General features: G+C 40.6%; 1 protein-coding gene across 2 annotated transcripts; it reads right to left on the bottom strand.

Moving 5' to 3' along the window:
* Positions 1–9,942: 9,942 nt before the first annotated feature.
* GPR52 (G protein-coupled receptor 52) lies at positions 9,943–14,195 on the bottom strand. 2 transcript variants are annotated; one of them, XM_026044968.1, is made up of 2 exons: positions 13,644–14,195; positions 9,943–12,779 (listed from the first exon to the last, which is right to left on the bottom strand). In XM_026044968.1, the coding sequence occupies exon 2, from the start codon at positions 12,586–12,588 to the stop codon at positions 11,503–11,505; it is 1,086 nt and encodes a 361-aa protein (XP_025900753.1). In that variant the 5' UTR covers positions 12,589–12,779; positions 13,644–14,195; the 3' UTR covers positions 9,943–11,502. The 2 variants fall into 2 exon arrangements, with proteins under 2 accessions (XP_025900753.1, XP_025900754.1); XM_026044969.1 differs by lacking the exon at positions 13,644–14,195 and adding an exon at positions 13,271–13,284.
* Between the last annotated feature and the right edge of the window lie 31 nt (positions 14,196–14,226).

The raw sequence follows: 14,226 nt of genomic DNA, 5'->3' as shown, positions 1-14,226 counted from the left end.
AAACATAAATGTAATAATTTAATGTATGCTAATCTTGCCCTAATTTTGACAGAAAGTGATTAAGAGGAAAGCAGGTCCACTCAAACACAGCTAGAAACATTGCCACAAGGAAGAGCTGAAGAGGCCAAACTCACAGGCAACTTCCCATAGAACAGAGATTGCTGCTTTGTCCGGTCCTAAGAGCACAGCACCCAGCACAGCCCAATGGATGTGCATGGCATTATTTTACTGTTAGCCAGAGGGAAGGTCAAAAGCATAAGCAGCAGAACCTCGTGCTCTGCAGAAGACACCCCATGGCCCGCTCAACCCAGCAGCACGTGATTAAGCAACATCTTGTGTGCTCTGAGCAGGACATTCTGCTACAGAACAGAATCTTGTGCTGCCCATAAAGAACATTTCATGTTTCCAGCAAGATCTCAGCTTTTAGCTCCAGCTTCAAATGTTCTAGTTCTCCATAGGGCAAACTGGACCACATCAGCTGACAGTAATGAAAAACTAGGTTTAATCTTGCAAGAATAAATGTGTGATAGCATACTTCAGTGCCTCGTATTTTCATATGGCTGTACTTAATTCCAAGAGAAAATGCTCACTGCACTGTTAAATTGCAAGGTGGTTTGCACAAGGGAGCAGGGGGAGGATCCCAGAGCAGCGGGCTCGCCAGGACCCAGCTGCAGAGGCTCCAAACCCATATCCCAGAGTTAGGCTTTCTCATCTGTCTCACAGTTACCATCCCAATCAGCAGCTCAACTTTGTGAAGTATCAAAACCTAACATTCATACAATTTTCTTAAAATGGAAACATTAATACTGTTTTGAAATCTTTCCCATCAATTTACCTATTCTGAAAATGGTATGAAAAGACGCAATGCCATGCAGCAAACTGCAACTAACAAATAAACTGCCCCTTTTGCTTAATGCTCCATGCATTTTGACAGCTTTAACAGATATGAGAAACACAATTTKTGTGAACATATGTTAATATAGTGTCTTCAGTGGAGCACATAAGCACACAGATGCACCTATTCTCTCGTGGTCCTTCCCTCCTGATGAGCACTGCCTCAAATGCTTTCCCCTCTCCTGCAATGCTCCAAGCTGGGTGCAATGTGCTGCACCTCCTGCAAATGAGGAGACCTGGGGCTTTCCGTATCCCTCAAACGGAATACAGAAAATGGAGCCAAATTCCTTAAAATTCAGTGATCCACCTGAAGCTCATAACTCCGGTGAAAGAAGAGGTATACATATGGATATAATATACACATAGTTAATAAAGAGCTACCATATTCTAAAAGCTGCAAAAATGCCTTTTGATGAAAATATTGCACTTTCCTGACTGTTAACTGAAACTGCTCTGTGTATATGAATCTAAACAGTGGTAGGAAATATGAAGTGTTTGTTGGTAGCTATGCCTTCAACCTTCAATATTTCAAATCACAATAATATGACTAATGTTTACAGTGGAACAATATGAATTAAATATATACCTGAAATTTCAAAATCTGTTGCACAAGAACATTATTTTTCAAAGTACATACTCTTTGGTTCTCAAGTAATTAATTGGTAAGRAAAAAAAATTCCCAGGGTCTTGCTGGTTGCTGCATGCTCACTTGCATCCTTCCACAGGGACATAAACAAGACATCTTCAGTCATGAAATAATATAAACAYTGATACTGTAAGCTGCAATTTTGTCTAACATTTTCCCCCTCTTTCAGCCTCCTGAGTTAAGAAAGACCCAAGCTAGCCTTAAAGCTCAGCAGTGTGCTGAACCRCAACTCAGGAAATTAAAAATGCACATAAAGAATATGATGCCAGTTAAAGATAAGGCCATTATAATTTATACAAAACATCTTGGGATGAAAGGATCAAATACACTGTTGAACRCCTCCTAGATATTACAACTTACTCACAGGACAGTACTAGCAGCTTTAAAATAAAATACAATATTATCTAAGACAAGTCCACATTACCTGATCTAACTGCAAAATGAAATGAGTAGGAGGAAACCATTCTCTTCTCCAATCTCTGACTGGGACATATAGGGTACAGGTATAAGTTATAGAGGTAAGTTGACAGGCAGAACAAACCACCCACTGTGACCAGCTCGATGAACATATCAGCCCCGTGCTCAGCCTGAATCTTGATCTTGGGAAGTTTGGGGATAAAACAGCATGTTCCTGTCTACCAGTGCACAGGAATGGCATGCCTCAGTCCTTTCCCTGCTGTGGTTCACGGGGATATTTGCTGTGCTCACCACGGGATAGCGCTTCCAGCRTGATTATCCAAACTAGCAGCAGTCCTGGCAGCCTGTGGTGTGCTGCTCCCAGTGACATTTTACTTCGGTAGCCAGAAAAGATGGGGACGCTTGTGCACACTGACCCTTCTCTTCTCCCAACCACCTTCCACACATACCCACATACTTATTTTTCACTTGAGTTTTCCTCATAAGCAGCAGCTGTTARAGAATTTTCTTTTTCTCCGAACAGCCTCCGAAAATAAGTACCCAGGGTTAGTACTCACACAGTAGTAAGCTGAAAGCAAGGTAACAGCACTAACATAAAAGTAGACATTTTAGGTCCACCCATAGCTCCTCTAGTTTTAACAGCGTCTGCAGCAGCAGTGGGAACAGATGTCTAGGGAAAGTATTAGAACAGGATAAATGGAGAGTGACAGCTTCCCCATTCAAGTCTCCCAGTCACTGATGATTTGCAGCATATGGTCCCCTGAGCCAGACATGTGATGACAGCACATTAATRCATTATTTCTCCTCAAATTTCCCAGATCACTTTTTAAGCTCATGCCAGTTTTCAGCATCCACAGCATCTTCTGCTAACAAATGTCACAGCTCACCCACAGCTAGTGCAGAAAGGGATTTTTGTTTGTTTTCCTGCTGCAGTTTCAATTCAAWCTTTTTATACTAGAAGACACACAATGAGCAACTATGGCCAACAGATCTTCCCCATGACATTCACGGCTCTGTAGACCTCTCATAGTCCCCCATAGCTTGTCCTGCGCTGCGCTGAAAAATGTTAGTCCCTTCAAGTCATCTTCAGAGAAACGGAGCTCCTTGTGCTCAAGACTGATGCCCATGGACCAAAATTACACACAATATACAAGATCCAGACAAATCATGATGAAGGGGCTCATGTTTAATAGGTCTCCTCATTATAACTACTAGTATCTCAAGCTTTTTTTTTTTTTTTTTTTGGTCAGTAACTGCATATTAAGCAAATACTTTAAACTATACTCGACAAAGCTTCTGAAAAGAACAGAAGAACTCAGTTCATTAATAAACACATAAATATTCCTTTCCCCCCCCCCCCTTATTTTTTAGTACCTTTTTACTGTACCTTGTTTGCCATCATTTTTATTTTGGCACCTGTAAAAATACAGGCATTAAGTGAATTGCATAAAGCAGAAAGGAACTGTGAATATACAGAGATAAAACAGAAAATTTTCAGCAGCACTTACGCTGTGACCCTCACGTACTTTCAGTAAAGTAAATGGAAATACCAAGAACAGCTATAGCAACATAAAGTACCTCCATAAATTGCAACCAAAACGCTGATTCACGACCAAAAAAAACTGCTTTAGTTAGTAACATTTACAGGTAAAATCAGTGACAAATAATACTTTAGTGCACTGCAAGAGGCTTGCTCCTTCTCCTGTTTAACATTCTCAGATGACAAACACCTGCAGAAACCATTTCTGCAACCTTGAGGACTTGAGGACACCCAAGATGGGCTCAGCAAGGTGCGCCAACAAGCACCTCTCTGAAACCCCGTGGAACAGGGCCTAAGCAGGCTGCAGAACAGGTGCGTTTCTGTCAAAGGGCACCATCTTCCTGAGATTCTCACATGGCTTTTACACAACTCGAGCAAAGAACACGCTYAAGTATCTGCAGAACATAGATTAATTTTAAAAAGGAAGCCACACAATATACATACACAAACACTCAACCAAAATAAAAATCAAGCAAAGTAGAGCTAGAAATATCCAATCCACAAAGGAAAAGGAATAATTGGCTGCAAGCTCCCAGGATACTAAGTCACAGAAGAATAAGGTCTCCCAAAGAAAATTTCCTGAATTAAAAAAGGTCATGGGTAACTATAATTAAAAATCTAAAGAATAATTTAATTATAGTATCTCATAATTAGGTTCACACTTATTAAGTTTCATGACTAAAAAGTCATCTTAATGAGTTAACACAGGTAATTACCTGGGCAACGTTTAGCAGCCAGTATTACAGGCAAAGTAGGTTTGGATAAAGGGCTCTCATCTACAATCTGAGTTCACTGTTTTGGCTTTGGTTATTTTAGTACACATTTAGTGCTTATCTGACTCTAGCCACTAAGTGGTCCCCAAGCCCTTGTAATGAAGGGGAAAAACCACCACTGAAGCCCTGCCATTATATGCTCTCAACCCTTAACTAGACCCAGTTGCATTAAAGCTCATTTAAAAAAAAAAAAGGAGTGCCCAAAGTAACCTGATGATAGTATGATTTTCTTCTGAAGAKCCTGTTCATGTAATGAAGATAGATGAGAAAGAGATTAATCTGTTCTTGATCTAATAACAAGTCACTGTCTTAGTACACAAATCATTCAGAAACTACTAGGACTTGCCTTCCTATTAAAATGTCTAATCAATTAACCCTGCAAAAGCCTTGCTGAAACCCTTTAAGACATAAYTGCCTTCAGCTGTCCGTCCCATCCCTCCTGCAGAAGATGGGCAGCACACAACAGACACAAAGAGAGAAAAAACACACGGCCTTCACTCCTCAGAGCCTGACCCAAGCAACGGCACTAGAAGGAGCYAAGGGGAGGCTGGGGCAAGTCTCTGCTGCTCCTGCGATGCTGACAGCCTAACCCACCACATGTGTGGCCAGGACACAGAACCAGACACTTAAATGGTCTAGAAAAGATCTCCAGGAATTTTAGTCAGAAATAGCAAAGTTTATCCCTTCCAAAACAACATAGATTTTACTTGGTAAACGCATGGTTTTAGCATGGTTTTAGCAAGAACAAAGACACWGGGGACAGGGCAACATAAGACAGCCTAATCCAGCTAACTCCATACACCATTTCAGGCAAGAAAAGAGCCCCCCTCACAAGGCACATGCACCCAAMGACACAGCATGACCTGTGCTCCCCCGTGGAATGATCCCTGACAAGACATGGGCAGCAATTCACTTGAGGAGCAGTCAACAACTCTGCCTTGAGACACAGATGCTCTGTTCTCCTACCATAAAGCACCTAATGAGAACCCAAGCACAAGAGTCAGTTAATAAACACTTCAAGCCCTAGGARCTACAATGAATGTCTTCTGGGGGTAAAAACAGCTTTCTCCAGTAACTGAAAATATTATTTGCCCATTTACAACTCAAAATGTTGACATGAGACAACAGCAATATGCAAGTAATACTTGAAAGATCATGCACACACTAAAGCTTTCCCGCATAATACTCTAAGACTTTTCTATATGGAACATACAAAATGAAAAATACCTATAAGCCCTACAACTAGCATGCTRTGTTTTCTTCCAGGGAACACACCCCTGAGATACTTACCCATCCTATTTTTCATTTAAATCCCTCCTAAAACTGATTACCTCCATGAGGAAAGAAAATTGTTTCAATATCACATAGAAGAAAAATAAAGTCAATAAATGTACAGATTTCACTTAAAATTAAAAAAAAAATACTGAGAGCAAGATACAGACTTGCCTGGGCTGCTTCTTCTCAGCTTTCTTCTTTTGTCACTTTTTTGAGTGATGTTGATAATAAAACTTAGCTGATAATCTTTAAGGCAGCACAAATAATGCATGCAAACAGCAAGCCCTTTCTCTCTGGCAATCACTGCACTTATACAAGTTACCTGTGAGCAGAATCACCTGYTTAGGTTCAATTGGAGCCACCTGCTGATTAAGAGCAACTAGAAGAGACTTTAGCCTTTTGCCTTCTTTAGTCTGCCATGTTCTCCTCAAGAGGGTTAAGTTTGGTTCCAGTTTACAGAACATTGTGATGGAATCTCAAAGATCTTCAGGTGCTTTTATTACCTGAAATTGCTTTTCTTGGCCTCCTGTCAACATAGCTGAAAGCACTAAGGTTTCTGTATGTTCACTTTATCCTTCACATAACTCTGAAAAAGGAAAAATCTACTGAAATTAAGGATGCTAAAGTAAAATTAGTTTTTGCTGCYATTTTCTTAAGAGTATGTCAGAGAACAGAGCCAGTTACAGCCTTTTCTCTATGCAGAAACTGTTCCTGTAGCACTTACAACTCATGGACCTCAAGTTTTATTTTTAGAAGGATTTTCCTGATATCAGGTGGAGAAAAAAATAAGGAAGAGTGACTGGAAAAATCCGTGAGTAGGAAGTTATCTTAAATAACCTCCCAAACTGCTTTCACCCCACTAATCTGTAGAAACTGTAGAAATTACATAGACTGGTTTAAAATAAAGTTTACTGACTGTAAAGATCTTTGTATAATTCAGTATACTGTATGTGTGTGTGTGTATATATATATATGTACATACATACATATTTAAATTAAAAAACTAGTCTTTGAAAGATACTATATTTAAGTTGCAGAAAAATATGTTAAGTGATAAGCAAACAACCTCAGAGATGCTTCCTTTTCCAAAAAGCCCTAAAAAATCAGCTAGCAGTAGGTTAACCAAGTCATGTCTGTTTCACCATTCAGCAATAGACATAAAAATATTCTATGGAAAAAAAAAAAAGGGAAAATAATTGCAATTCAGATCACTAGGAAAATGATGCACCACCCCTCCCAGAAATCGGCCTAGGGAAAAGCAAAGGGGGAGAGGGGGGAATAAATGCAAAGAATTAAACTTGTCCTTTAGGTGGCAGTGAAGGGGAAGGATGGGAACRTGAGCTGCTCCCAGAGGGCAGGTGGGGAGGTCCCTGTCACCTACATAGACACTGTGCCCCCCTCCCTGGGCTGGCACTTTTCCTTGGCAAACGAGCTCCAGGGCATCATCGGAGCTCAGTCTAGTGATTTCTGAAAGGCACAGTCCTACAGGGAGCAAGTGCTCAACAGGAGCAAGGATCCTCAACACCCAACCAGCAGAATTTAAAAAAAAAATCCATTTATTTATTTGCTTGGCTGCAAATCCTAATAGATAAAATAATTTCATGTTGAGAAACCACTGTGGCAGTATAAAAGCTGATGCATATCCCATCAGCTCAATATACTATTGCAACAACTTCTGCTTCTATTTAAACTCCATTTGTTATATGCTAGATAAAAAGCCAATGACATAGCTAACCATTAGTTGATACACTTTTCTCAGTAGCTGATTTTCAGTATTGACTGGTAAGCTATTTCATATGCATATACATATATATATACACACACACACACATACATAAAACAAAAATTGTTTTTCTGAGTATGAAATCTAAATGGGATTATGGTTATTCAAACGCCTAACATGAATGAAGAATATTTGTAAAAACATTATAAATGCTATTTATAAAAGATCTTCACAAATTGTCTCTATGAACGGTACCACCAGCAGAGCAAAACACTCCAAATCTTTCTCTAGAGGAAGCACAAAGATTTTGCATGAAAATCAACAAAGCATGATACACCATGTTTTTCTAAACACAATTACAGAATGGCTTTGTAAGCAAAAATGAAAAAAAAATCTTATTATTACATGACCAGTAGGAAAAACATTTGAAATCCAGCTCTGCGGCTTTACAGAATACATAATCATTTATTAAGAAGAAATTTAATCCAGCAATTCTAGAAATTAAGGAAAAATACAGGAAAAAAAAGAAAAGAAAAAAAATACTACTTTAAACCTATTTATCTGGTAACAGTTTGGCTACCACTATATGATTTTTTTTTTTTTAACTTTTCCCTAGGCTGAAGACAGGAGATTTCAAAAACTCTTATATGATCCATCTTTACATAACCTCTGTTACACAGGTTTAAGAGAAATACAGTGGCAAAACAATCTACCTGCACGAAGAAGCCTTGTAGATACTTTTTGTTCTTAACCTATGATACCTCTTCAATTTAACCTTTTTATTTAACATGTTACTTATAAAAAGCTGCTTTTTCTCATGACTGGATAATGTTGTAAAGAACTAACAACTTCTAGCGATTCAAGGTTTGAGGAGATGGAGAGACTTGCTTATTATATGCAATTACCAGCTCTGATTTGCTGGTCGAGTTGTGCACGTCRACTTCTTTGGTTAGTATCAAGTCACGTATTCACTAGGTACTTATTACATAAAGCCCTCTAGGTACATGATAGCAGGGTATTACTCTTGCAATATTTTTGTGATTAATTGGGGGACAGAAATTTCCGTTGGCCTTCCTTTATTCATCAAAATGTCCAGCCCCGCAGTTCTCTGCAGCACCAGCTGGAATGTTCAGCCAGCATTTATAGAACAATAACAAAACTTCCTCAAATAAAATTTAAAATAATGYTTTTAGAAAATACTTTGAAAAATGAAACCCACTTACTAAATTTAAACATTCATATGACTGGCTATTGTTATTGGTCAAATTGTGTCCTTGGAAAGAGCAATAAAGAAGGCAGGATTTAGCTGTGCTGGGGATGCCTAATTTGACAGATTCCAGGAGCCTCAGATGTACAGAGAGCAGCGTGATTTCCCAGCAACTGAGATGGAGGGCCCAGAGAAGCAAACTAGCATTCTTATATCCATGTAAGCTATCACACACATGCCTGAAGGAAAAAAAATATTAAAGAAGGGAACCTATCATTCATTCGCAGGGTAGTGCATTTCTATAGTGCTCTTTCCATCTATCCACAGCCTGAGGGGAAAGGCAGTGCTCATCCCGCRTGACAAACCCCCAGGCTCAGGCGGTGGTGGCCGGCGGGGAGGGAAGCGCTGCTACCTCTGCTCCGAAGGGCGGCGGGCGCACTGGCTGCTGAGGTGCCTCCTGCTGCAGCCTCTTCCACGCAAAGCTGCCTCTCCGAGCCCCCGTGTGCAGGCAGGAAAGCTGCAAGTCGCGGCACATCAGCTCCGTTTGCTGAGGTTACACAGGCAGRGTTCAACTACGGCCATACGAATACTCAGGTGTAAGCTTATGCATCTGTTTTGTATCTGTAATTACAGTACTGCACTAGCCACAGATCTATTTCCTTCAGGTTGGGTTTTTTGCTTTTAAGAAGAGGTCTGCAAAACTCCAAGTATTTTGTAGAACTGCACTCAAGGGTCAGGAGGTCACACAGAAACTTGTTCCCAGGAACGCCACCGAGGGCCAGAGTGGGGAACTGTCCGAGCGCAGAGTGCAGSTACAGGGCTCTACATCAGGGCCCGAGCTGTGCAGCTACAGAGCTACCTCGCTGGCATGAAACCAGCCCGGGGAGTTAGGAGAAATTAGATATTTTGCTGTTTCTGGATTAATTCTTGCACGTTCCTGGACTAATTACTGGGAAACTAAATATAATAACTGCTAAATAAGATCTAAGATTGTTTAGGGGAAGAGTCAGAGTTACGCTGCTCTCGAAAGCAGCGGTCTGCCCTGGAGAGCCTTGTGAAAGCAGTAAGCTTGCAAAAGGCAGCCACAAACGGATCCCAGAGACGTGAAGCAGGATGAGGTATGTGCAAAGAATACCGCTCATTTTTTGTAGTATCTGTCAGGGATAACTGTCAGCAACAGCTCTGCTTAGCTGGAGGAACGTTTCAAGTCATATTTCAACCCACTTTCAAGACCATACCATGTAAAAAAACAGCAGAAATCATTGAAGACAGCAAGTAAGCAGCTTTTAGTTTAGGATTTCAGATAGCTCTTTTTAAATTCTAACCCAAAAGCATTTTCCAAGAGAACAGAGCATAACATCAGGGAACTAAAGCCAAGGCTGGTTTTGATATACATAATACTACTTTATTCCATTGTTTCAGCTTTCTTACAGTTTTAAAAATGTACAGGGGTTCAGAACCACCTCAACAAAACAAAGAGCACAGACTTAAGGGGATCGAGCCCCAAACCACCAGTGTGCAAGTGTGGTTCAGCTTCCTTTACAAAAAGTAATAGGCACAATCTTTACACACGCATTTTGGTAAGAGAAGGAATAATAGTGCAGTGTTAAAAGGCACCAATGATCAATAATTGGGCCTTTTTAAAAAGCCAATAACCATCTAAGAAAACTACATTTGGTTCAAAAATAATAATTTAAATATTTCATTTATTGTCATGCATCTGAACCCCTGGCAATTTATTACACAACCCTAATATGTACCCCTGCAAAACAAAAATATTTAATCACTGGACCTGAAAGTCAGTTCATTACAAAAGGAAATACTGAAGCTCTCTCCCTGTATTTAATACTAAACTGTATTGGTCACCTCCTCCAAGAACACTTCATGAACAAATATCTATTCAACAACTGCACAGAAGTATTTCTTTTAAAGCAATTTTTTTTTTTATCCTGTAGCACTGACCTGTTCCATGTGCTGTGAAAACATTAGGCACAGACTACAAATTCTCTTAAAAAAAAAAAAAGAAAAAAAGTACAGTATGTGCAAGCTCGATTCACAGAAAGGATTGGCAGCTACAACAGTAAGCTATTTAGACCTCCCAAAGAAAAGGTTCTCTTATTTATTTTTATTCTTCTAAGCAGTGATGCACACTGCTGTGTGTCATTATCATATTTGCATTAGGATTATCTGTGTAGCYGATAAAGGAAAAGCTTCAGTACACCCTAAAGGACACTACATCAATACTGAGCGCTAATTTAACAAGATCAAGAGAATGAAAGGCTGAAGAAGTCATTGAACATGGGGCGACTGCGCTTACTCAGCTGGTTGGAAAAGGCTGTTTCTTTCTGCAGGAAAAGAGGATCAGGTGGCCTTGGAGGCACCCTCAAACCAAGCCACTTCTGTAGAACAGTACCAGGAATGCTCAGGAAGGGGAAAATGGAAGGGAGCAGTTTTGTGAAAATTGTTATCAAAATGTGCAATTTTATCCAAAAGCATCATGCCCAGAGCATGTTTTATGCATTACGGATTATTTGTACAACTGAAAATTGTACAAGAGATTAATAATCTGCAACATCTATTCTAAATCCTCAGGAATATAATTTACGGATAGCCACTTACTGTGTTGTTGTTTCCTCTTAAATATATTTAAATTCAGAAGGCTACAGTATATTTGGATACAAAGATAATAAGACAACCTTTCTACAAGGGGGAAAATGTAAGGTAATTACTAACTAATTGGTTTTATGAGGAACCTCCTTTGACTGCTAGTTATTTCATGCCGTTTGGAAGATTTGAGTTTTGACTTTCTTCATCTTCTCTGTTGAATCTGTCTCCTCACTATTTCAAGAGCTGTATTTAAGTTCAGTGACCCCTCTTATAGCCGCCTTTTCCTTTTCTTGAAATCCCTTTTCAACTCATCTCTAAGATCATAGCAAACTATTCAAGTAAATATTTCTGTTCTGGCAAGTTTCCAGATATATCAAATGCTATCAAAACTCCATGTTTGATTACATGCGCCAGTTCTCTTTAAATAGAGCAGGAATTAGCCCGTTTTCTCGGCTTAGGGTCCCGTACATCCCTGTCTTTTAAACACATACAAGATGAACATATTGTCTCTGACAGTCTCCGGAGTCCCAGCCTGAAAACACTGTTGGAGAGGCTATATATCACACAGTTGCAGAAACTATTGCTTATAGCAAGCCACGTCGTTAAGAAGGAGAGCGCTGGGTTTTCCAACACCCGAGAGCTCTCCAGCAGAAAGTATATGATATAAGGGAGCCAGAGCACGTAGAACACGCTGGTTATCCGAAACAAAACCATGGCGTAACGGCGGTCGGGGCTGTGGCCAGTGTCCCCAGCAGCGTCCACTTCGTGGCTAGGAAACCGAGCTCTGCGATCGTTTATCTCTTTGGTGTGCTGYCGGCAAATTTTAAAGATGTGGAAATAGGTGAAGCATATGACAAAGGCAGCAGGAGCATAGAGTAAGCATACAATGAAGCCAGTGAAATAGGCGTTAGTTAGCCAGGAGGTAGCACACCATTCAAAAATATCTCCGTGGTAACCAGGTTTTCCCCAGCCAAAGAAGGAAGGCAAGAAGATCAGACAAGAGTATATCCAGATCAAGATGATGCAGATTCTCAAGCGACAAGGTGTGACCAGTTGGTTATAGGAGAGAGGCTTTGTGATAGCGAGATAGCGATCCACGCTGATGCAAGCGAGACATGCCATAGAGACGCTTTTTAGCACGGAGATGATGTATCCAAAAACTTGACATGTCAGGGACTCGTGGACACCTGTCGAATAGTGAAGCAGCGACAAAGTAGGAACCAAGCAGCTAACTCCAACAAAAAGGTCAGCATAGGCCATGGTCTGAATAAAGTAGCTGGTGGTATAATGATGCASAAGTGGAGCACAGTGAAAAACAAATATAACAGTTAAGTTACCCGCAATAATTAAAAACGTTAGCAAGACAATAACAACTGTCTCAAGGATACAGATGTCAACTGCATTGTAGTAACCAAATCCAAGAGGGCAGGAGAGATGCTCAGATATGTTCATAACACTACTGCTCACATTCAGAGTCCTCCATTCAATCCGCCTGGACAGGTTCATGTTTTATGATTAGGGTACACTGCAATCTGAGCCTTAGTGAGCAGATGACCTGCTTAGCAGCAGCTACACTCTGCTTCAGCGTCTCACGATCTCTCTCTGTAGACACTGCCAGTGTTTACATTGGACAGGGTTACAGTCCCATAGCTGTTGATGCCTCCTCAGCATCAGTGCATCACTCTGGCAAACCTTAGCTTTAAGGAAAGAGAGAAAGAAAGAAAAAAAAAACAAAAAACAAGCCAGAAAGAGAAAGGCCACTCATCAGCTTGTCCAGTGCTCTTGACCAATCTCTAGCAAATACAAGGCACTTCTAAAACAAACAGGTACTGTGAGATAGGAAATAAACACTGAAGAGACACATTCGTTTCCCAGGAAAGGAAGAGGAAATCTAGATTGTTTTATTTTCCTGAGAAAGGCAGTTACTTTGGAATAAAACAGGGTGAGGAAGAAGGAGGGAGGGAGTAATCTCAGCAAATTCAGGCTTCCTGGACCAGCAGTTAGAGAAGATAATATTTCTAGGGTCTCAATTTAAACCAAAGAATGACTGGAGAGGAAAGGGAAGAGTTCATTGGATCAGGCTGTCTTTTTTGGCTCCCTTCAGGAGACGATACTCTGTCTCATCCATGCTATTTGATTAGAAAGCTAAGGAAAACATTTTTGTCAAGGTTAATTCCAATAGACTCACCACTATTTGGGTATGAATAATGAATTTTATTTGAAGGGAGAAGGCAGATTGCTCCTCTGATTCCCAAGAAAGAAAATATACATCTTGCATACAATGAGGAAGATCATGTCTATTCATTTAAAAATCAAAATCAAATTTAAGAAAAAAATGGAGGTTTATGTCAATATTCACAGTTCTTGTCAACAGTTAGAGTCCGTTACAATTATTAATGCCAGAAACATAATTCAAGGTCTCCACAGACAAAATAAATCCTCTTGAATTTAAATTTTCAGTCATGGCAATTTAAAAAATCACTATCTTTGGGAACTATGCCATTTCTGCCACGGCGGCCAAGCGCACAGGAGTTCATAGGTACATCCACGATATTGCTCACCTCTGCAGCAACACCTGAATCATTTCACAGCCCCCCAGAGAAGGGGCGCAGAAACTTCCACCTGCATCCTGCCGGGAGCAAGGGCCACGCTCACGTGCCCAGGAGAGCGGCCATTGCTACAGCCGGGAGTCGTCCGGAGCCGGAGTCTGCCCCGTCTTCCAGGGAGTTTGAAGCTTTCTGCTTTTATCAGCTGATCAGCAGAATAAATAACTGCTCTTAAAAAGAATGTTCTTCTAAAAGCAAGGCATCGCCTTGCTTGTTTTATTGGTAGTTTCTGAGCAAGCATACAGTAAAAGAAAACCTCTTCTGCGTTCAGTTTTAGGCAAATGCTTCGTTAGTTCAGGAATCATTAAGTTAGTTATTAAGTGTACACGTTCTTGTTTTTTAAAAGGCCCCTAAAATGTTTAAATCTGCGTTAATCGTAGAGTTCCTGAGAGCAGGAGACAGGCGGCGAGAATCAATCTAGCCCCAGATAGCGATTTCCAAGGTCATTCAGTTTTTCTGCTGGCACGGGCTTCACGTCCCTGCGAAAGCGGCCGGGTCCGCGGGAGGCTTCGCGCCGCGCCGGCCGTGCGCGCCGGGG

This window comes from Nothoprocta perdicaria, unplaced genomic scaffold (assembly GCF_003342845.1).
Source record: "Nothoprocta perdicaria isolate Ctin4 unplaced genomic scaffold, notPer1 scaffold_392, whole genome shotgun sequence".
NCBI classification, from domain to species: Eukaryota; Metazoa; Chordata; class Aves; order Tinamiformes; family Tinamidae; genus Nothoprocta; species Nothoprocta perdicaria.
Note: the sequence above shows the minus strand (reverse complement) of the source record. Positions and strands in the feature narration are given on the sequence as shown.